This window comes from Mauremys reevesii, linkage group 9 (genome assembly GCF_016161935.1).
Source record: "Mauremys reevesii isolate NIE-2019 linkage group 9, ASM1616193v1, whole genome shotgun sequence".
NCBI classification, from domain to species: Eukaryota; Metazoa; Chordata; order Testudines; family Geoemydidae; genus Mauremys; species Mauremys reevesii.
Window position 1 is genome coordinate 1358523 of NC_052631.1, and position 24528 is coordinate 1383050.

The following is a 24528-nucleotide window of genomic DNA, read 5'->3' on the forward strand; positions in this document are numbered from 1 at the left end:
TTTATGTAGTGGCATTATGATATTTTCTGTCTTATCTATCCCTTTCCTAATGGTTCCTAACATTCTGGTAGCTTTTTTTGACTGCTGAGGCACATTGAGTGGATGTTTTCAGAGAACTACCCACAGTGACTCCAAAATCTCTTTCTTGAGTGGTAACAGCTAGTTTAGAGCCCATCATTTTATATGTACAGTTGGGATTATGGTTTCCAATGTGCATTACTTTGCATTCATTAACATTGAATTTCATCTGCCATTTTGTTGTCCAGGCACCGAGATCTTTTTGGAACTCTGCAGCATGCTTTGGACCTAACTATCTTGAGTAAACTCTTCATTTGTAAATTCCTAATGTATTTATAGAGCCTCTTCTTATTGCCTCTAATGACCCTTGCTGGGGTAACTCATTTTGTGCCTTAGCCTTTCTGATTTTCTTCCTGTGTGTTTACACTATTCTTTTGTACTCATCCATAGAAATTTGTCCATGTTTTCACTTTTTGTGGGATTCCTTTTGATTTTCATTCATTAAAGAGCTCCTCATGGAGCCATATTGGACTCTTACTGTTCTTCCTATCTTTCCTTCACATTTTAGTTAGTTAGCTGTTGTGCATTTAATATTGTTTCTTTGAGAAATGCCAACTCTTCTGACCTCCTTTTTCCCTTAGATTTTCTTCCCATGGGACCTTACCTACCAGTTCTGTGAGTTTGTCAATGTCGGTTGTGTTTTTTTTAAAAGTCTACTCTCACTCCATCGTTTCCTTAGGATCATAAAAAAATTATCATTTCATGATCACTTTCAGCCAAGTTCCCTTCCATCTTCAGATTCGCAACTAATTCCTCCCTGTTGGTCAGCATCAAGTCTAAAATGGCTGTCCTCCTGGCCACTTCCTCCATCATCTGAAAGAAGTCCCCAGCACATTCCAAGAACTTACTGGACATGTGTTTTGCCATATTTCTTTTACTATCCAGATATCTATTGGAAAAGTTCCATTATTACCAGGTCTTGTGTTTTGAATATTTCTGTTTGTTCTAGAAATGCCTTATCCACCTCCCCCTTCTGATTTGGTGGTCTGTAGTAGGTCCCTATCATGATCTCACCCCTGTTTTTTTCCCCCTTTTATCTTCACCCGGAGACTTTCAATTGGTCTGCGTCTCAATTTTTTCTGGACCTCAGAACAAGTTTATATATTCCTGCTGTATAATGCAACACCTCCTCTCTTTTGTCCTTGCCTGTCCTTCCTGAACAAGCAATATTCCAGTAACGAGAGTTATCCCACCAAGCCTTTGAGATGCCACTTAAGTCACAATTTAGCTTGTGTACTGAGACTTCCAGTTCTTCATGTTTATTTTCCATATTCCTTGCATTTGTGTATAGACTTCTATGATGGTGAGCAGTTTCCTGCAGCGATTTCCCTCTTGTTACTCCTATGACCCTGTTGTAAATTTCCATTTCTCCTCCTCCTCCCCTGCTTCCAGCCCTCTTCAGGGTCACCTATTTTAATACCTGCCTATGGGCTTTTGTCAGCTGGCCCCTCTGCAACTAGTTTAAAAGAAGCAAAGAGTCTTGTGGCACCTTATAGACTAACAGACGTTTTGGAGCATGAGCTTTCATGGGTGAATACCCATGCAGCCGACGAAGTGGGTATTCACCCACGAAAGCTCATGCTCCAAAACGTCTGTTAGTCTATAAGGTGCCACAAGACTCTTTGCTGCTTTTACAGATCCAGACTAACACGGCTACCCCCTGATACTTAACTAGTTTAAAGTCCTCTTCATGAGATTGACAAAGTGATGTCCCAAAAGTCTCTTCCATTTCTTTGTCAGGTGGACAAAAGCAGTCCTCCTTCATGGAAAGCATACCATGGTCCAGGAAAAGAAAGCCCTCCTGTCAAAGTAATCTCTGTAGCTGTGCATTCATCTCCAGGATGTGTCTGTCCATGCCTGTCAGGGTGGACGAGAACACCACCTGAGCTCCCGACCCTTTCACCCTCATTTTCAGAGTCCTGTAGTTATTCTTAATCTGCTCAGGCTCATCTCTTGTTTATGTGGTGTTGTCAGTGATATCGCACTTACATGTAGTTTGCTATCCACTGTTGTCTCTAAATCTTTCTCTTACTATTTCTAGGTAACTGTTCTTTGGTTTTGTATGTGTGTTTCTTCTCAACAGTTCTATGTTTCGTGTAGCATCACATATCTATATGTAGATCACTATCTTTATCTCTTCAGGTCACTTTGTGTTTAGGTTTTTTTTCTGTTGTATGCTTGGTACCTCTCATATTTTTTTGGCATCACCAGAAAATTTGATTGTGGTTCAGTGTATACCTAGATCATAAATACCTTAACGTTCAAAGCCTGCAGTGTCTCATCCAGACACAATTTTTTTTCTACTCACTGCTGATACATTTGTCTATTATTCATCCTCGCCTAGCATTTAAAAGGCTATATTGACTGTGTGAAAGACCACCTAACACTCTCAAATGAATGGGAAGATAAAGTCCTTTAAAATAATTAAGGTTAAAATAGCAGTAGTGTGGTGTAAATTATCTGCAACCAGAGAGCAACTAACTTTTTGGCTCTCACTTCATACAGGAAAGTATTCTATGGAGTAAATGAAATTGCCGTGAAAGTGCCTTCCATTTTTAAGCTTCTGATTAAGGAGGTAAGAACTTTTTATTAAAAAAAGTACTATATAGAATTAATAAATATTTGGAGTGGCAATGAATGTGTGTGAGGTTTCAAATGAGGATTATTTTGTATAAAGTAAATTTTAACCCTTTTCTTCACTAGTGAGATTGACCTTGTCATAAGCATACAGCTAAGGGGAGCATAAAATCCCTCCTTTACCTGTAAGGGGTTTAGAAGCTCAGATAACCTGGTTGGCACCTGACCAAAAGGACCAAGAAGGACACAAGAGACTTTCAAATCTGGGGGGCCGGGGGGAGGGAGGTTTTGTTTGTGCTCTCTTTGTTTTGTTCTCTCTCTGGACGAGAGAGGGACCAGGCAGGAAAAAACATCTCCTAAAACCCTAACTGAAATGAGACTCTAAGATTACAAAAATTGTTAGTAAAGGCAAGAAAAGGCATTAGATTTTTTGTTTTAGCTTGTGAATTTCCCCTATGCTAAGAGGGAGTTTTATTTCTGTTTTTTGTAACTTTGAAGCTAAGCCTAGAGGGAAATCCTCTGTGTTTTAAATCTTTTTATTTGCCCTGTACAGTTACTTTCTGTCCTGATTTTGCAGGTGTGATTCTTTTACTTTTTTTTAAAATAAAATTCTTCTTTTAAGAACCTGATTGATTTTCCGTGTCCCAAAAACCCAGGGGTTTGGTCTGTGCTCACATAGTACCTACTGGTGAGGATATTATTGGGGGAATATTTTGGGGAAACAGGGACTCCAAGTGGCCCTTTTCCCGAATCTTTGCCTAAATCACTTGGTGGTGGCAGCTATACCGTCCAAGGACAAGGAAAGGATTTGTGCCTTGGGAAAGTTTTAACCTAAACGGGTAGAAATAAGCTTAGGGGGTCTTCCATGCAGGTTCCCACATCTGTACCCCAGAGTTCAGAGTGGGGAGGGAACCCTGACAGACCTTAATATTTCTTAGACCTCCTGATCAGAGGGAGCCAACAGCTGCAGGTTTTGTGGGTCCCAGAAGCCAGTTCTGAGTCTAAATAACAAGAGCATTACAGATCATATCAGAGCTCTATGGAGAGAGTTAAACAGCAAAAACCCATGCTGTGTCTGGCTCTTGCCAGGTCTCTACTCATGAGCACTAAATATACTTGTCCCAAACTGTAAACGTGGTAAAGACTGGATAAGAGTATTCACCAGTTAAGTAAGTCTAAATTGCATGTTTATCTTGTTTCATTTTCTTTGTATCTTCTCTTGGAGGTACAAACAAATGACTAGAGTTGTTCTTTTTTATGGATAACATGGTTTTTAAACTCATTGAGCTAGCAGTTACTCCTGAAGTTTGGGCTCCTTAGGAAAATAAACTTGCCAGACCTCCAGCTGTGCAGTTGTTTGGATACCAATTCCCGTGTTAGTCAAGTTAAAATTGTCTTTTTTTCTTGAGGATGCTGTTAAGTGTTCAGTGGAAGCGGAGATAGCAAAAGTTGGAGAAAATGTTTTGGCCGACTTTTGCTCTCACTTGCACATGCTACTCCCATTGACTTCATTGAGAACTATGTGCCTTTGGAATTTTGCCCTTTTTAAGGAAATCACTCTGTTTTTATAATTTACCCTGGCACGTGAAGTGAAATGTTTGTGAAAAACAGGATGCACGTAGGCAAAACTTTGAAAATGTTTTTTAAGACAGAAGGAACTGAAAAGCCTAAGTTTCTCCCACTGAGAATAAGTTGAATTTATTTCAGACTAATATAGGAGAAGGGTTACATTTGATGTAACCTTAGTATGTTTTTTCTCTTTTTCTCTCTCAGGTTCTAAATCCGTTTTACATTTTCCAACTGTTCAGCGTGATATTGTGGGTCACTGATGAATATTACTACTATGCATTAGCGATTGTGATTATGTCTGTGATATCCATTGTTAGCTCACTGTACACCATTAGAAAGGTAAGTTCAAATTAACATAGCTGTCATCACTAATACGATTTTTACTAGAGTACACATTTCAAAATCATTCCCTGAAAACCCCTTTAAAGTTTAACTTCATTGTGTGTGTAATTTTGAGATGAAATTGACTCCAAAGAACTCAATATTTAAAACAACAAAACAAACCCTTTTTTCCCCCAGAAAGGGAGATAAGACCAATTAGCTATGTTTAAAGTGTATAAGAATCCTTTACCTAAAGTCCTTCATGTGCTCTGTTCTATGGAGATACTGTTTACATCTCCAAAAATTTACCTAATTTATGTGGATTAGTGAGGGTAAGAGAATGGTCCATGTTATGAAAGTTGGTGCAGTCAGATCTAGAGTTCCTGGGTCCTTGGATTTGGCTTCTCAGTTTGACCCCCATAAGCAGATACACAGAGGTCACACTGAAAAACATGTGGCCTTGGGGTTGGGTCGTTATGGATGTTTATCTCCTGTTGGCCAAAGGAAGGAATGACACTACAACTCGTAGTTCAGTCTCACGGTTCATTACAACACTTACAAAAGATTGTTTGTTGATACTGGTTACTCCACCTTGTATAGACTCCTCCTCCTTGGAAGAGAGAATGAAGAGGGTTTAGCCTCAGCACTGTCGCACAGTGAACTGCAAATCTGGTGATCCACTTTCAGTGCCGAGATGGAGGTTGCAGTTTACTGAAGTTGAGATTAATGAGATTTATAATATAGTTTGTGGGACTCTGAATTCAGAGTCAGGAAGTCTTGACTGAAGACAGAACTACCATGGAACCATTTAAAAGCAATGTTCAATAGTTGAGGTCAGAGAAGACTTTGGGTTTTTTTTAAAACAGCAGCATTTAAAGTTCACAAGCAAACTCTGCATTTTTAAAATGTATATAAATTAGTGAGCATGATGTTTGCATTAGAATTAGAGCAGAGAGAATAATTCATTTTTCAGTTTGGAAGATGAACCAAAAAATATGATGATAAAATCAGTTTGGGTTAAGCCAAAATTGACATTTTTAGATTTTTCACTGAAACAAAAAACCCCCCAAAATTAATTTTGATTTTTACTCCCCAGGACCTGAAGCTGCTGGGTTAAGAGCTATGAAACTGACCATGTCAGTTTCACTCAGCAGCGCGGGGCTCCGACAGCCTGCAGCTCTGGAGCAGCCCTGCCATTCCCGGCCAGGGACACCAGGACTCCAGGCCGATGACTACACTGCAGTAAAACACCTCCAGCTGACTCAGGCTCATGGAGCTCAGGCTGCAGTACTGTAAAACTGCAGTGTAGACGTTCGGGCTCCGTAGATGTTCCGGTCCTGCGAGCACAAGTCAGCTTACGTGGGCCAGCCATGGTGTTTTATTGCAGTGTAGCAATACCCCTGGAGTCCAGAGTTGGGAGCCTGGGGCTTCCAGGATTGCCAGGCTCCCGGCTCTGCAGCAGGGAGCCTTGAAACCCTGGCATGGTAGGTGTGCCCTGAGCCACAGACCCTAGAAATGCCAAAGTCTGCAGCTCTAAGGCAGTCCCCTAGTGGGTCTGCCCTGGAGCTGTGAACCTGGCAGCACTGGGGTCACCGGCACCCTGTTGTGGAAACACTGCCTTGGATTCGCTGAAATGTCATTGAACCCAAATATATTGGGCTCAACAAATCGGTGTTGTCTGAGGAAGCAAAGTTTCATCAGAAAATTTCTGATCAGCTTTAATTAGCATTTATTCAGTGAATTTGCATTCCCTCTCTAGAAGCCTGGGTAAAAATATGGGCCTTGCACTGCTCCTTAAAAGTTGACACATTCCAGGTTTTTTGGTCCAAATCCATTTCCTAAAATATTCTATATGAACGGGTCCCATAGTACTATGCAGTTCAAGGTCATTTAAAGAAGCTTATTCTGTGGTATGATAGATTATGGATCTAGAACATGCAGTGTCAACTGACAACTCTCCGTCACACCTACTCTAAAGAACTCAGAGAAGAACCCATGCCACAGTTTACCCAGGAATTTAAGGATATCGTCAAATCTTTCCACACACAACTCCAAGAGAAAGTCTACGAACTCATTCCCCAAGAACCCACCCCTGAACCTTCTACATGCTTCCAAAGACACACAAACAAGGGAACCCAGGAAGACCGGTCATATCTGGCCACAGCACTCTCGCTGAAGGAATGTCAAGACTCATAGAAACCATCCTCAAACCACTCACCACACAAATGGCCAGCTTCCTCCAGGGTACAACCGACTTCACAAACACTACAACATTAACAGCGTCCCTCAAAGCGCCATCCTCACCACCACGGATGTCACTTCTCTATACACCAGCATCCCTCACAATGACGGCATGACTGCCTGCCTCAAATATTTACAGGACAATGGACAACCCTCGGATATGCACCTCAAACACATCATTAAACTCATTCATTTCATCCTCACTCACAACAGTTTTCCATTCAACAACAGTCACTTTATCCAAACCATGGGTAGTAGGATGGCTCCCAATATGTCAAACTCTTTATATGGGCCACCTTGAAGAAGAGCATCGACTTCCTGGACATGACAATCAGCTTCAGTAATGGAACCCAACAGACAACGATATATAAGAAACCCACAAATCACCACACCTCCTTCACAGATCTAGTAACCACCTCAAACACACCAAGGAATCTGTTATCTATAGCCAGGTACTCAGATACCACAGAATATGCTCTGAGGAGAAAGTCCAGGATATACACCTTAACACACTCAAAGCCACCTTCACCAAACAAGGACACTCCACAAGAGAAGTAGATCACATCATGGAATAGGCCATCCAAATAACCCAAGAGAACCTGCTTCAATACAGAAATAAAACCGCCTCCTACCACCACACACTGGAACCCGTATGAGGTGTCCTCAAACAACTACAACCCATGCTGATCCTGAAAGAAATCTTTCCTGAACCTCAACTTCAAACAACCCTCCAGCCTCTCCAAGCTCATCATCAGAAGCAAGCTCCTCACAGACCAGGACACATCAACTCAAAGCGGCACCAGACCCTGCCAGAGCAACAGATGCAAAACCTGCAGTCATATCTCCACTGCTACGATGCTCAACACTCCCCTCAACACACCTTTCGAGATCCATGTGTCCAACACATGCTCATGACAACATGTGGTGTACCTCATCCAGTACACTAAATGCTCAAATAACAACCATGTGGGTGAAACCAGACAATCGCTATGCACTCTGATAAACTCTCATAGGAAAATGAGGAAAGACAAGAACACCTGTAACACTTCACAAAGTCATTGCTCTATATGTGACCTATCAGTCCTCATCCTCAAAGGAAACTTGCACAACACCTTCAAAATATGAGTCTGGGAACTTAAATTCATAATCCTGCTAGATACTACAAATCATGGACTGAACAGAGACGCTGGATTTATGGCTTATTACAACAATCTGTAACCCACTAACAACCATTCCCCCCGCCCCTCCCCCCAGCTGCCACCCTCCCACTTCCTTTAACACCTCCCCAGCCATGGGGGGAAAGAGCCACTTCTCCTTGAATAGTCCCTTGAATTCCATGTTAGCTCCTTCTGCTAAACATAAAGAGCTCCGTGTAAGCTTGAAAGTTTGTGTGTCTCACCAACAGAAGTTGGTCCGATAAAAGATATTACCTCACCCACCTTGTCTCTCTATGGATCTAGAAGGCTGTTAGTGCTTCTAATTAGTGACTTGTTCTTTTCCCCCCTTCCAGCAATATATTATGTTACATGACATGGTGGCGGCTCACAGCATTGTTAGAGTTTCTGTCAGCAGAGCGAATCAAGGTAAGTTTCCCTGGTTGAAAAGATAAATCTAAAACTGGTCCTTAATGAATAGTTTAAAATCAATACAGGTCCTTGCATAGTTCTGTATGATTAAAGTAATTGGGTCCTTGTGATCTCTTAGCAGCATTGCTCAGGAAAAGGGATAGGTGTGAAGTTAAAAGTTGGAGAAGATAATCTACTTGAGTGTCTTCTTCCAGATGATCAGATCAGCATTTATGCTGGAGCAGGTCTAGACAAGCCCCTCGTGTCCCTCCCCCATTTTCGTTTATCTACCTTTTCATGCATATAGCTAACGTTTCAATATCCTACTTCTGGCCTAAAGGATAAAAATAGAAACCCCCTGGGGGGAGACATTTTCTAGTACCTTTCAGTGAATCAGAGCAGGGCTGTAACCTCCTTTGGCAACCACATCGCCAACTGTTCCAGGTTCTGCTGGCGTTGTTCTCATAACACAAGAACTAGGGGTCACCAAATTAAATGAACAAGCAGCAGGTTTAGAACAAACAAAGGGAAGTATTTCTTCACATAATGCACAGTCAACCTGTGGAACTCCTTGCCAGAGGATGTTGTGAAGGCCAAGACTATAACAAGGTTAAAAAAAAAACTAGATAAGTTCAATGGCTATTAGCCAGGATGGGCAGGGATGGTGTCCCTAGCCTCTGTTTGCTGGAAGCTGGGAATGGGCGACGGGATGGATCACTTGATGGTCCTTCATTGAGTAACAGGTAGGCCCGTTACTTAATGGCGGGGGGAAATAATAATAGACAATGTGGAAATGGCAGAGGTTCTTAATGACTTCTTTGTTTTGATTTTCACCAAGAAGGTTGGTGGTGATTGGATGTCTAGCGTAGTGAATGCCAGTGAAAATGAGGTAGGATCAGAAGAGGCTAAAATAGGGAAAGAAAGAGTTAAAAATTACTTGGACAAGTTAGATGTCTTCAAGTCACCAGGGCCTGATGAAATGCATCCTAGAATACTCAAGGAGCTGACTGAGGAGATAGCTGAGCCAGCAGTGATTATCTTTGAAAAGTCATGGAAGACGGGAGAGATTCCAGAAGACTGGGAAAGGGCAAATATAGTGTCCATCTATAAAAAGGGAAATAAGGACAACCCGGGAAATTACAGACCATAAGAACATAAGAACATAAGAACATAAGAAAGGCCGTACCGGGTCAGACCAAAGGTCCATCTAGCCCAGTATCTGTCTACCGACAGTGGCCAATGCCAGGTGCCCCTGAGGAACCTAACAGGCAATGAAATGATCATCTCTCTCTCATCCATCATCATCATCCTCCCTGACAGAGAGAGGCTAGGGACACCACCCATCCCATCCTGGCTAATAGCCATTTATGGACTTAGCCACCCATGAATCCATCCAGTCCCTTTTAACATTTGTTATAGTTAGCAGCTCACAACCTCCTCAGTAAGGAGTTCCACAGTTTGACTGACTGTGCAAGAGAAAAACTTTTTTTTTTTTTTTTTTTTATTTAACTGCTTTTTATTTATTTTTTCTTTTGACCCCTCTATCTTGTATTAAATAAGTAAATAACTTTTCCTTTTTTTTTTTCTCACACTCATGATTTTATATATATCATATATATCCCCATCTCCTCTTTTCCTCTTTTCCAGTCCCCTGAAGTCCTATTTAATTAATCTTTCCTCTCTCTCCTCCCCTCTCCTCCCCCATTTTATTTTTTCTTTTTCTTTCTCTTTCTTCTAGTTTTTTTTTTTTTTGAGAGAGAGACCACCACTGTACACACAGTATTCGAGTATGATTTATATAAGGGCATTATATAATATATATAATAATATTCTCTCTCTTATTCTCTATCCTTCTTTTTCCTTTTTAACCCTTTTTTTTTTTTTTTTTTTTTTTCACACACTGCTGCACACTTTCACTCTAACTCCTCCATCCCAAGATCTTATTTCTTTCCTGACTTCATGCTGTATTAGCTTTATCATATTTGTATGTATGTGTATTGTTTTTATTTTTTTTTAATGTGCATTACTTTACCATTTTTTTTTTTTTTTTTTTTTTTTTCATTTTTTGCCCATTCTTTTTTGAGAGATCTTTTTGAAGTTCTTTCTTCTTATCTTTCTTCTTTGGTCTTCTTGATAGTTCTTGAGTTCTTTACCTTTCTCTGCTTTCTTTCCACTCCCTTTTCCATAATTTTTCTGAATATTGAATAATTGATTGGTCCTGGTTACCCTACTGAGGACCACTTACCCCCCTACCTCCCCAACCAGTCAGCTTAACTTCTGTTCCCAGAAAGATAATGGAGCAAATAATTAAGCAATCAATTTGCAAACATCTAGAGGATAATAAGGTGATAAGTAACAGTCAGCATGTATTTGTCAAAAACAAATCCTATCAAACCAACCTGAGAGCTTTCTTTGGCAGGATAACAAGCCTTGTGGATGGGGGAAGTGGTTGATACACCTCTACCCCTCTATAACGCGACCCGCTATAACATGGGTTCGCATATAGCGCAGTATCAGCAGGGCTCCAGCGGCGCTTTAAAGGGCCCAGGGCTCTGGCTGCTGCGGGGAGCCCCAGGTCCTTTAAAGCACCGCCGGAGCCCTGCCGCCACTACCCTGGGGCTGCTGCAGTGGGGCTTGCTGACCCAGCATGGCCGCTCTTATTTGGAGAACAGGAGTCTTGAGCTGCCTTAGGTTCCTTGTGTGGCAAATTGTTTGTATTATTTCTGAGGCACCCACTAGTGTAAAATCAAGGATCCATACAGAGTGTTAGTGAATCATTAACTTAATCATTTTAAGTTATACTATTAATAATAGAAACAGCAGCATAATTGTTGTAGCCTGGGCCATGGCTGTTACATCCATGTAGGATTCTGTTGCTGGTGCTGATTTGCAAGACTTCATTTACAGTTGCAGAAAAAGAGCTTGTTCTTAAATTCTCACCTTACTTTCAGAAATAGAAGAGATCCTTTCCACAGACCTTGTGCCTGGAGACATCATGGTGATTCCATCTAATGGGACAATCATGCCCTGTGATGCAGTACTTGTCAGTGGTACTTGCATCGTTAATGAAAGCATGTTAACAGGTGAAGTAAAATTTACATCCTGGATGGCTGAGCTATGCGACTAAAAATGCTAGTTGATAAAGTTATGTCATTGTTCTTTTTCTGACTTGCAACTTACCTTATGAGAAGGAATTTGTTTACGTACCCTGAAATGTGTATTTTTATAATGTACTCAAGATGGTATTGATAGTATTTATTCAAATCTTGGCAATATTAATGTTATTTAATAAGCATTTATATTGTGGTACTGTACTGCCTATAAGCCAACCAGATCAGGGCTTCATTGTGCAAGATGCTAGTCTCTATATTTGTATAATTAATGGGGTAATGAGGAGGTATCTTCATCTCACTGTTCTTTTTTACCTCTCTTTTATTTTCACTGTTTAATTAAAATAAGCATGTTTCTGTTAAGTAAGGAATCTGCAAGCTGAGAGTTTAAGAATTCTCAAATGTAAAGTCTTAAAATGTGAACCGTACTAAAAGATATATCCGTACAAAGCTTTTGGATTGCCTTTCCTTTAGGCAAGATGGGTCGTGGTTTTGATCTGGGTCATGTTTAATTGCTAGAAACTCTGTATTTTGTTTTTGTTTATAAATGTTGAAATTGCTACATGAATAATTAGCAAGCCACTGATCAAAACTGGATAAAGGTGCATGTAGGAACATATGCTAGCAAAGCTTACTATAGGTAGCCTTGCCTGTATCAAATGACTCTTTACAGCAACAGTTAAATTTATTGTTTGACAGGTTTTTATTTTTTACCTTCAGTACTACAAGCAGCAACATTTTCATGTTTTGCTAACCGGTGTAGTGATTTAGAGGAGGGAAGACTAGGAGCGAGACTCTTGGATTCTGTGGGAGGTCTAGAAGGTTAAAGAATGGGGTAATGGGAATTAAGACTCCTGGATTCTTTCCCCAGCTTTACTGCCTGGCTGAGTTAATTTTAGCAGATCACTTTATTTCTTTGTTATAAAATGGGGATAACACTCACTATTTTAGAAAGTGCTTTGAGAGCTATGGATGAGAAGTGCTTATTATTTCTATTTGATTTGCATGAACTGAAGAACTTTTTTTCCATTTAAGGTGAAAGCGTTCCTGTAACAAAGACTAATCTCCCAAATCCTGCAGAAGACCCAAAAGCAATGGGAGATGAAATATACAGTCCAGAAGTACATAAGCGACACACGTTGTTCTGTGGGACCAATGTCATTCAAACCCGTTTTTATACTGGAGAACGAGTCAAAGCCATAGTAGTGAGAACAGGTACAAATTTTAATTGTTCTCACTTAATCGCATACCGTTTGATTTTTATAGTTATGTCTACCTGCTGCTTTCTACCTTTTGTCGGTTAATTTAGTTGTGTTAAACAGATATTCCCCAAAGCATTTAACAAAGTTACTTCTAAAACTTTTATTACAATGGTACTTGATAATGCCCTGCAGGCTATTGATTTTTCAGCACTGACAAAGCAATTAACCATTAGAGTCAAGGGATTTAAAACATGCCCAGAAACATTTGCAGTAGCATTAAACTCAGTTTGCAGAGTTTTTGCTCAAGAATGCATTGTGTCTATTTCTTTGATTTTTTTCTTCTTCTTTTGGATACACTTGCCTATGGAGAAAGTCTGTCTCTCACGTTGAAGAAGTAAATTTATTTAAAAGGCAGTCTCTGCCCAAAAATGGCAGACACCTTGTTGTATATTCACTATCTTTATTTATAACACTATACTTAGTCATGTTAATAGTCTGGATAACAGAGCTATTAAAGTAGTGAGAATTATCGTTTTAAAACTCTGCATAGGATTCCCCAGAAGAACCATCAGTATGTTGCAAGTCTGTTTCTTACAAAGCAGCCTACCTATAGACCTATGCTTAGACCATAATTCTAGATAGGAGAGGTAGGTTTAGCTTGAATAAAACATTGTGAGCTTTCTAAAGGAGTTTCCCAGTAAAAGCATTAAACCTCTAACAGCTTTTCATCAATGCCTGAATAAGATGCATGGATAGATGATTTTCATTTTTAATATAGGCATGGACTAATCATCTTCTATTCTAATCTTACTGCTGTGTGTTTTTTAAAACATCTAACTGATTTTTTTCTGTAGTTCTATTTTAATCTTATTTCCTTTTTATTTTATAGTAATTTTTTTTTCTAGTGGACATATCCCTGGACTACTGTTAAAAAGCAAAAATTATTTTCAAAAGACAAATTCTGATAGAAACACTGCTTATGTTCAGTTTAAATTCTTACTTCCTTTCTGATTCCTTTTGTTTTTCATTCTCGTTGATTTTTGAGTTCTCTTGGTAGTGGAGGATTGGAAGCTGAGGAAGGTCAGTGCAGATATCTTAAATGTAAACATTCTTAAAATTATATATGGTTTTCTTTCTGCATGTACAATGTGTAGTCTGCAAATAACCTCTGGCAAGGGAGCCCAGTAGTCTCACTTCCTGCCTTGACTTCAAATTAAAGGCAATATCGTAAATTGCCCTTCATCATGCTGAGGTCCACAGACCTCCATAGTTCTGCATAGTCTATAGTTTAAGCATCATGTTAATTCAAGTAAAACCTAGCTTTGAGTTCTTTCAGGAGGGCCTTAATGTGAATATACCAATGTCCAAGCCAAAAGGTCTCGTCTCTGTAGTATGATGTTACCAGCATGTTGAAGAAAAGGACGTTTTGTACGAATCCCAACATTAAATGCTTCCTTAGGGCAACAACCTTATTCCAGACTCACAAGGTCATAGAGCAAAACCTTGAACCTTCATTCTGTCTCTTATGGAATTATCCAGATTGCACTCCTGCCAGGAAGTATCCTTATTCTTTTTGTCCATTAAGCACCTCCCAAGAGCTACTGTCTCTGCTTAGATACATTTTTGAAATTAGGAGCTTTCTCAGATTAGACCCAATATTGTTCTTTTAATTCTGACAGGTAGTCCTGTCGTAGCACTCATTCCCTGAGTATGTTCAAAAATATTATTTATTTTGAACATCAGAGTTCAGTTCCCAGAAGTGCTGACAGTCTCAGGCTGGAGAAGTCAATTCTCATGTATTGAAATCTGCTATGTGGGCAAATGTCCACAAGTTCATAAATTCACCAAATTTTACATATTGGCCATCCAGTCTTCAGCCAATGCCATTTTGGGGCGGACTTTTTCTCTAGGCGTTAGGGCCCAGGGGTCACTGGTTTCTTTTCTCACCACTGGGTCACCTCATTGTGGTTTTATTTGGGGAATAGCTGTGACCAGCATGATGCCCCCTTCTGTCTCTGCGCATGCAGCGGCCCCTCTCATGCTCCAGGAGTTACAGTGCTTCCTCTTTGAGAGTTGGGAAGCTTCCTCTTGATGGCGTGTCCTTCCGGCCAGGTCCCTATGTGTCTTCCCCCTTCTGCAGTATCAAAGGCTCTCTGTAAGAATTGTCTTAGGCAGTCTTCCAATTCACTGCCCAGACTGTGTCACTTCCCCCATGGCTGTAGGGGAACCTAGACCCGCCCTCTACTACAGGTCTTTGTGCACTGTCACAAACCTTGCTGCCATTTCCTACTCCACCTCTACCAAGCTTCCTTCTGCACCACCTTCCTTAGGGCCAAGATCCCAGGGGTTCTGCTTGTTTTCTCCTTTTCCCTCTCTCAGCCCAGAGAATGACTACAGGTTTCCATGCTGCAGCCTCCTCCTGCCTTTGCTAATTGGCCTTATACCAGCCCCCTCCTGCTCAGCTGGCCTCCATCCTCAGTCAGGGATAGCTTATCAAGCCTAAATGCCCCTCAGGTGTGGTCTGTCAGGTTACTTAACCCTTTTGGGCCCACACTCCATCACACTAGGGGAAGATGGAAATGTATAATGTACCTTGTTTTGAGTTTCCTTGTATAAAGAATGGTTCTCCTTCCCACCGTGGAGGCACATGACTGTGAAAATCCAATTGGAACAGATCTGTGGACCGAAGCTTGATGAAGAATAGGAAAAATCTTCTGTGCTTACATGAACATTTCCTTTCTTTGAGTAAAAAGGTCCAGAGATTCAATCTGTCCTTGTGACAAATAGATGATCCAGATTAGAGATGGAAATAGACAAAAAGTTTGGATTTACTTTGTTAGGTGGAATTCCCTGTGATCCTCCAGTAGGCAAAATTGCTGTGCTTTTTCCTCAAAGTGTAGTTAACAAAATCTATATTTTAGGAAATTTAGAATTGAATGAATCTGCCTGTGAGAGCTGTCTCAACTGGAGGGAGCTTCAGCTGGCAGGGGATTCTCATGCAGCCAGTAACTGACAAATGTGGTCTGCCCCCATGCTGAGTGCAGACTGAAGTATCCACATAATGGATCTGTGGACTGTGTTGTTGGAAGAAACATTTTCTTAAGATGGCTGCATAGGGGAGTAAGGGGTTGTAGAGTCCTACCTATTCTCCTCCCTGGCTTACAGGAATCCCTGCTCTGTGCAGACGGGAGCGTGGGTTCAAAGGAGACACTGCTTCCCTGTCTGTGCGTTTGGGAGGGGAACAGCTGCAGCTGTGGTTCCACACTCCAAATGTGCTGTCTGATGTAAAGAGGTGAAGTAATCACTGAGTAAGAGGCTGGTGAATATTATGTTAACCTCCTTCTGAGCCAGAAAGAATTGTGACTTCCTAAAATTCCATACTTCTCGCATTGCTCCTGGGACATCAGTTACGCACTGTTCCTTATGCATATTGAGATGTAAAATACCAGCCTCACTCTAAGGGCACTAGCAGCAAATGGTACAAAAGGACTGGTAGCCATGATCATCCTCCAGTTCCAATTTGAAGGGTTTTGATTTTTGCCCCATCAGGCACTGGGATCTCAACCCGAAGTTCTAAGTATCAGAAGTAATGTGAGGGAGTTATGGATGCTCAGCACCTTTCAGGATTAGACCCTTAGCATTAACAAATTGTCTTTGAGTTAGTGGCCACACAGATTTCACTCCAGATGTACATACGCCCCCTATACCTGAGATCAGATTCCTTTTGAATAGCAGTGTCTGTTGTGGCTACACATGTGTTTTTGTGACCGCTGTAGCTTGGGCTACATGGAGTAGAGCGGCCTTATCCATCGCTCAGTTCTTCTTTAATGCTGTGAGCTGGAACCCTGCGGTATCCATATCCCTCAACCACAGGATGTAGTCTTAGCGTAGTTACTGCCATTATGTGACTCTGCCAAGCCCATACAATCATAGAATATCAGGGTTGGAAGGGACCTCAGGAGGTCATCTAGTCCAACCCCCTGCTCAAAGCAGGACCAATCCCCAGATAGATTTTTACCTTAGTTCCCTAAATGGCCCCCAGTCCAACCCCCGCCCGCTCAAAGCAGGACCAATCCCCAACTAAATCATCCCAGCCAGGGCTTTGTCAAGCCGGGCCTTAAAAACCTTTAAGGAAGGAGATTCCACCACCTCCCTAGGTGACCCATTCCAGTGCTTCACCACTGACCTAGTGAAATAGTGTTTCCTAATATCCAACCTAGACCTCCCCCACTGCAACTTGAGACCATTGCTCCTTGTTCTTTCATCTGCCACCACTGAGAACAGCCGAGCTCCATCTTCTTTGGAACCCCCCTTCAGGTAGTTGAAGGCTGCTATCAAATCCCTCCTCGTTCTTCTCTTCTGCAGACTAAACAATCCCAGTTCCCTCAGCCTCTCCTCATAAGTCATGTGCTCCAGCCCCCTGATCATTTTTGTTGCCTTCTGCTGGACTCTCTCTCCAATTTGTCCAAATCCCTTCTGTAGTGGGGGGACCAAAACTGGACGCAATACTACAGATGTGGCTTCACCAGTGCCGAATAGAGGGGAATGATCACGTCCCTCAATCTGCTGGCAATGCCCCTACTAATACAGCCCAATATGCCGTTGGCCTTCTTGGCAACAAGGGCACACCGCTGACTCATATCCAGCTTCTTGTCCACTGTAATCTCCAGGTCCTTTTCTGCAGAACTGCTGCTTAGCCAGTCGGTCCCCAGCCTGTAGCAATGCATGGGATTCTTCCTTCCTAAGTGCAGAACTCTGCACTTGTCTTTGTTGAACCTCATCAGATTTCTTTTGGCCCAATCCTTCAATTTGTCTAGGTCACTCTGGACCCTATCCCTACCCTCCAGCTTATCTACCTCTCCCCCCGAGTTTAGTGTCATCTGCGAACTTGCTGAGGGTGCAATCCATCCCATCATCCAGATCATTAATAAATACTGAGCATTCCCACTATCTTCTTTCCCTGGGAGACAGCGCATAAGGGCACTGCTCTGTTTGTCTCTTGTTCTCCAAACAGACTCTTAAAAACAGGGAGGTGAGACTTAAGCTGTTCCTGCTTGAAAAGTCAATGGAGTCTCCAACCTCTGCCTCAGAGAAACTCAGCGTGGGTCAGTCTGATCCTGCTTCAGCACCAGCCAGCTGTGGCTCAGCTTCCAGCTTCAGTGCTGCCACCCCCCATGGACCCAACACCGCTCCCCTACCACCTCAGTAACTTCTGAGAGAAGGAGGAACGAGTGCAGCTCCAGGGCGGGTCCAGGATCAGGGCTCCCTCACCAGCCCTGAGTAAGAGACTTAAAACTTCTCCTGGGGCCTCATTCACCGAGAGTCGCAGCTTGTAGTCCCATTCTGGTTCCAAAGAGTGCAACGGCACTTTTCACCACCAGCGTCACGTTGTGCTAGTGCCATGTTCTCTTGCACCAGCTTCCATGCCGAAACCTGCAGCACCCACCACCTCTCCTTCAGGGCCAGTCACAACCTTCACGGTACCGATGGACTTTGCAGCACTGGTTGTCTCAGTGCTGGATATTTCGGCACAGATTGGCTGGTCCCATGAAGGGCTTCCATCTATACGTGCAGTCCCAGAGTCTTCTTGTTTAGAGTGCTTCAGCGATGTTATGTGCAAGCAACCAGACTTTTTCCCCTAATTCATCGGATCCAGCATGGATTCCTGGACAGCTCCGCTCCACATTTGGTGGAGGCCTACTCTTTTTCATTGTCCTACTCAGAGCACAGTGGAGCCCCCTCTCCTTCCCACCATACAGGTCTCCATAGGAATCCAGAGACGACTCCATCAGAGGACACAGAAAAAGGACAGGGTTTCTCTTGGGGCTCTCCATCTTGGTATCCTCCTATGTGCCCTCCACTCCAGTATGCCTATCAGCCCTGGCCCTCGGGTTCTCCCTGGGCATGAACACTATTCTAAGAAGCCATGCTTAGTCCTCATTGGATTAATGGGGACCCACCATTTGAATCTATGGCAACCTGCTCTTTGTACCATCTTTCCATGAAAGGTGTCTTTCTTGTGGCTTGTTACTTGTTACTAAGAGTGTGGGAGAAGTCCAGACCCTCAAGACAGGTCCTCCGTACACCATATGTCACAAGGAGAAGATCATCCCTAGGCCTCACCCCAAGTTCCTTCCTAAGGTAGTCTGACTTACATCTCAATCTATCCATCTACCAGTTTTCTTCCCAAACCTCCTTCCACCCTGGGAGAATCAAGGCTTCGAAGGCTAGATGTGGTGAGGGCATTGCCCTTTTGTTCAGACAGAACAAAGTCATTCAGAGCCTCACCTAGACTGTTCCTGGCTTTTGCAGAAAGGGTTAAAGGGCAACCTCTTCCCACTCAGGTTATCTAGTAGGTTTTGGATTGTAGTAAGACTTGGTATCAGAGAGCGAGCAAGGATCATCTGGGTCACGTTAGAGTCCATTTCACCAGCTTCTGGTGCTTGCCTGGGTAATACACCAATATCTGAAATATGTAGGGCTGCTTACCTGGAGCTGAGTTCATACATTTACCTCTAATTATGCCTTGATTCAAGAATCCATATCGGAGGCCAACTTCAGCAGGGCTCTTCTGCTGTTACTTTGAAAATAAGACTCCTTGAAAATAGGATTTCCCACCTCCAGGTTTGAGGTAACTGCTTGTCAGTCATCTCTAGAGTGGAATCTCTGTGAGCAGTCGCTTGAAAAAAAGAACAGTTACTTACTCTGCAGTAACTGTGGTTCTTTGAGATGTGCTGTCCACACAGATTCCATGGGCCCCCTTCTTCCCCACTAATTCAGAATCCTTTCCTCTTGGAATTCTCATTGACTAAGGAACTGAGTGGCTATTGAGGCCACCCTGCCCATTATACCTCCAGCTACGGTGGACACAAGGGCCGGTGGAGCGCAGGCATGGCTCCAACAGGTACGGCTATTTAAAGAGACTCCAATCTCACGTGCTTATTAACCCATGCATGCCTAGAGTGGAGTTTGTGGACAATAAATCTTGAAGAACCAGTTATTCTAGGGTAAATAACGGTTCTATGTGCAGGGTTGCAGATAAAGTATAAAGACTATCTGAGTGAAACATTGATAAAACTAAATTTGCTCTTCATCTTTTTAATGCTTTGATTCTAGAAGTCAGAATTTGCAGATACAGCATGCAGATAGGTTTAGCACTTACAAAACCCGAGGATCAAGACTAGCTCAGGATTTTAGAGTCTCAAAGGCTTTTGGTGCATTGTATGACATTGCCATTGTTTGCACTTTTAATCTGATACCTTAAAATCCCTCTCATTATAGGCTTTAGTACGTCAAAAGGACAGCTTGTTCGTTCTATACTGTATCCAAAGCCAACTGACTTCAAACTCTACAGAGATGCCTACATGTTTCTGCTGTTCCTTGTGGTCGTGGCAGGAGTTGGGTTTCTTTACACAGTTGTCAATAGCATACTAAATGAGGTATGGTTACCATCTCTCCATTACCCTACTAATTTATTTTAATTGTAGAGGCTGATCGGTGTTTTGTTAGTAGAACTGGATGAGCTTGTACGAGACAACTTTCTGCAAATACTAAGTCTAATTTTTAAATGAAACCTTTATGGCTGCATTTGTTTTCCGTGAATGTTGTAGCAGACAAATTTACTGACGGGAATGTTCAGCAAAAAAGCAAAATTTAAGGGAATATTAGAGGAAAGTGAAATTTGAATTTCTAATCACAAGCATTTGCACCAGAAAATTGTTTCTAGAAGTTACTGTGATCCAAAGAAGAAATAGGATACCATGTGACTTATATCTAATCAAAACGAATTAGATATTGCATAGGCAAAACATATTACACAGAAATGAGCTACATACCAAGGATCATTCATAGAAATTATTTGGTGAGATTATAGAAAATACAAATTTATTAGATTTGTTGCACATTATTCACTCACCTTTGACTTTCAACTAATATATGGGGGAAGATATCAGAGGCATAAATATGTAAACCTTTTAGCACTAGATTGCTAAAATTGTATTGTGCAAGTAAAGGTTGTGGCAACATTGTTAACTTTCTGAGCACAGCAGAAGCTACCTGTGATAATCCAGGAAGAGATGAAAGGAGCTTCACCTCTGAAATTTGTGGCCCAATACTACATTAAATTTAATGTACTAAGGAGAGACTGGTGAATCCTATAAGCTCTGGATTGTTATTCACTTAGTGTACTCTCTTGAACTCTAGGTTCCTGCTCATATAATAATCATTGAGTCTCTTGACATTATAACCATCACTGTACCGCCTGCACTTCCTGCTGCAATGACTGCTGGAATCGTTTATGCACAGAGACGGTTGAAAAAGATTGGTATCTTCTGCATCAGTCCTCAGAGGATAAATATCTGTGGCCAATTGAATCTCGTGTGTTTTGACAAGGTCAGATACATTTTAAAAATATTTTGCTGGTTATTGGCTGGGAAGTGTTGTGTGCAGTTTTTTAAAAGTAGCAGTTATAGTAGTGGCTACAATGGCATTCATAATCATGATGTAAGGTCTAACTTGTTAAAATAAAAAAACTCTATTCCAATAGCTACAGATCCTAAATGAATTCATTGGTGGTAGATGGTAAACATAGAAATAACCCTAGCAAATAGTTAAAAATCTGAGTGGAATTTTCCTCTCCAAGCTCCAGATGCTACTTTGTCAATAGTTCCGAGAAGCATAAGTGTTGTGTGGAGATTGGGTCCAAACTGAAACTGTCTGAAGGCCCCCAAGCTTCGGGAAAATTTGGGTTCAGACTTTGTAGCTCGGCCACATTTCTCATTTAACTTTATTTCAAATGAAAGGCCAAGCTCGTATGTTTAAGGTTGCTCCTTATGTAGGAATAGGCACAACTAAAAGTCAGAAATAGTGCAAGTAAACACAGCTAGTTTGCCTCTTCCTTTCAGCTAGTACTTAATCCAAACTTCTTTCCCCTCTACATTTTTGTCTAACTCCTTAAACTGTCTGCACAACTGTTTTATTTCTGTTTGGCAGATGTATTCAAAATGGTGTGTTAACTCTGTGTAAATAACTACTGCCACAGCTAACAGTTTAGTTTCAACCCTCCCTCCCCAGCTTGGGCTGTTGCTTCTTTGTTCATCTGTTGTCTTTTTCACTTAGAATTAATTCTATGTAAAAGTTTAAGAATTTCCTCTTCCAAAGAGTAGAGGCCTTGTGAGCTCACATAATTGAGGGTTGAGGGGCTGTGTGTTCCATCCTGTCCCCAGGAGCACAGATAGCTGCTGTTCTTATTACAGACACTGAGCAGTGAATACATTGCACTGGGCCAGTGACAGAGTCATACAATTCTGTTTTACAAAATGAATGTTTCCACAAAGCCATATGCAGTTATCTGCAGAATCCATGAGGAAATGTGCTCTTCTTTTGTTCTGTAAAGATCAGTTAATAAATATCAAATCTATATTTTGTCTGGAAGTAAAAGTGCAACAGTTACTGCTCAAGTGTAACTTTGTTCATTTTCTGTTGATATTTCTGCTGTATCCACTGGCCCTTTTCAGAGCCTACCTCGGCTCTGAAGGCTTTTCCTGTTGACACTGACTGTTTTATTAATTTGTTTTTTTGTGGCAGACTGGCACACTTACTGAAGATGGCTTAGATCTTTGGGGGATCCAAAGAGTGGAAAATGCTCGGTAAGGACAAATGTGTTGCAATATTTGCATGGGAGAGAAGTTTGGTTTCATTATTTGGTACAGTGTGATTGACATGAGAGCAAATATGTAACTGGCATTCAGACTATGGTGATAAGCATGATATAAGAACTTGCATAAAGTAGAAAAGAAACTGATCTTTTGTGTTCCTGAATGTGCACAAAAGAAGTGACTAGAAAAGGGTAGATATTAAAATGTGATTAAAACTTGGTGGAAAATCCATGACACTTTGACACAGCTCGAAAATGTGGGTTAGCTAGCTGAGGGGGGGAGGGACCACAATGGAATTATGAACAGAGCACACAAACCATGCAAAGTGATTTGTGAGCTTGGTCTATGCACTTGGTTTTGGCTTTATCGTCACTGGCTGGTCAGGCTGTTTTATCTGAGTTAGCATGAACTTGATTCAGGCAACCAGTTTTACTTCCTGTGCAGACAGGCCCCAGGTGAAGTTACATGTGATCAAACCAGAGGTGGTTGACTACTTACATAGTGAGAATGGGGGTTTCAAAGGAGCCTAAAGGGTGTATATGTCTATATCCCATTGAAATTCAATGGGAGCTGGTTGCCTAACTCCCTTAGGCTCTACTGTAAATCCCAGCCTGGAGTCCTAATCCATTCCCTGTGTTGTGTGGAAAGGACAAGCTTCAAAAGACTTGTGTAGCCAGTGCTCTGCTAATATAACCCTTGGGAATGATCTCATAATAAATCATTGTAGCGCAAAGCACATCGTCACTTCGTTGGCTTTACTGTCTTCTGCGTTAGTTTCCTTTTTCCGGAAGAGAGAGCTTGCAGTGAGAGCCTGGTGACGTCTCAGTTTGTTGCTTGCATGGCAACTTGTCATTCACTCACGAAAATTGAAGGAGTGCTTTCTGGGGACCCACTCGATTTAAAGATGTTTGAAGCCATAGGATGGGTAAGTTCATTGGTTCTTTCAAGGGAATCAGCATTTCTAAGTGCAGTAATCTGAAATGTCACATAGTCATATGATATATGATCTGTTATACCCATCCTCAGATTGCAAGATTTAAATTCCCAGATGTGCTACAGTACTGAAGTGTCACTCTACAGGGAGAGTGTCAACCCAGAAACTCATCTTTTAAAAATACTTATGTCTCATACGAAAACCTAAATTATTGATACTGAAAGAATTCTTAATATCTAATGCGCTTTCTCCAGTCTTGGGAGTGTGGGTCAGTTTCTGGCACAGTGGGTGCACCCTTTTTTAGCTAAAGTTTTTGAAGGGACTTTGGACTATCTGCTCTTTCATTGATATTTAATATTGTTGATTCTCAGTAGAAATCCTGTCGAGAAAGATAGAGCTCTTGATGGTGACTACTGGAATTTTTGTTGTTTTCAGAAATATAATTGTCTGATGTAACGTTAGTTAATGAAAGAAGTGAATTAGCTGTTGTTTTCATTTAGATTCTTGAAGAAGCAACTGAAGAGGAAACAGCTCTTCACAATCGAATAATGCCAACTGTGGTTCGACCTCCAAAACAGCTTCTTCCAGAATCCAAACCTGCCACAAATCAAGAAATGGTACAAAATTTCAAGCAAATATAAACCTCTGTTCTGCATGCACTTTGTTCTTTAGCTCATTAGAGGAGTTAAGGGTGGAGGCATATTCCTCTGTATTGTGGTCCTGCAGATTTAATCCTAAACAGGATCAGGACTGGTCGCTACTTCGAAGGGAAAATATAGGGAGCACTCAGGTATTGCAGGAGATGGTGATTGGGTAGATGGCACTACTCCTTGACACCAAATTAATGCATCAGAATGATGATGCTCTGATCACTTCTGGTTGTTTTAAAGATACTATGATGCTTTTTGAAACAATTAGGTATCCTTACCTGGTAACTAGTTTGCCTCTGTATGCTCCCCATGTATTAGCTGCAATATTCTCTTCTTACTTCCTGGCCTTAGGTGTTGAGTGGAGTTGGGAGTGCATTGTTAAACTCATACCATGTTTCACAACAGGGTTCTGCATTTTAATTCGTATAACAACGCTGAATTTATAGCAATAAGGAATAATACTTAGCAATTCTCTAGCACCTTCAATCCACGAGTCTCTAAGGGTCTACGGGGAGGGTCCCAGAACCCAAACTCCAGCCTGAGCCTGGAGGTCTGCACAACAATGAAACAGCCCTGCAGCCCGTGCCCTGTGAGCCTGAGTTTGCTGGCGTGGGCCAGCCGCAGG

The 24528-nt window shown here is 41.6% G+C and overlaps 1 protein-coding gene across 5 annotated transcripts in view; it reads left to right on the plus strand.

The window, feature by feature from the left end:
- The window catches only part of ATP13A3 (ATPase 13A3), a 95914-nt gene that overhangs the window by 44530 nt on the left and 26856 nt on the right, over positions 1-24528 (plus strand). For all 5 annotated transcript variants that reach the window (XM_039487266.1, XM_039487264.1, XM_039487265.1 and 2 more), the window contains 10 exons: positions 2584-2653; positions 4429-4563; positions 8297-8369; positions 11303-11434; positions 12497-12676; positions 19945-20102; positions 20866-21054; positions 22249-22310; positions 23094-23244; positions 23754-23870. In XM_039487266.1, coding sequence (XP_039343200.1) covers positions 2584-2653; positions 4429-4563; positions 8297-8369; positions 11303-11434; positions 12497-12676; positions 19945-20102; positions 20866-21054; positions 22249-22310; positions 23094-23244; positions 23754-23870 — 1267 coding nt within the window. The remainder of the gene's footprint in view (positions 1-2583; positions 2654-4428; positions 4564-8296; positions 8370-11302; positions 11435-12496; positions 12677-19944; positions 20103-20865; positions 21055-22248; positions 22311-23093; positions 23245-23753; positions 23871-24528) is intronic.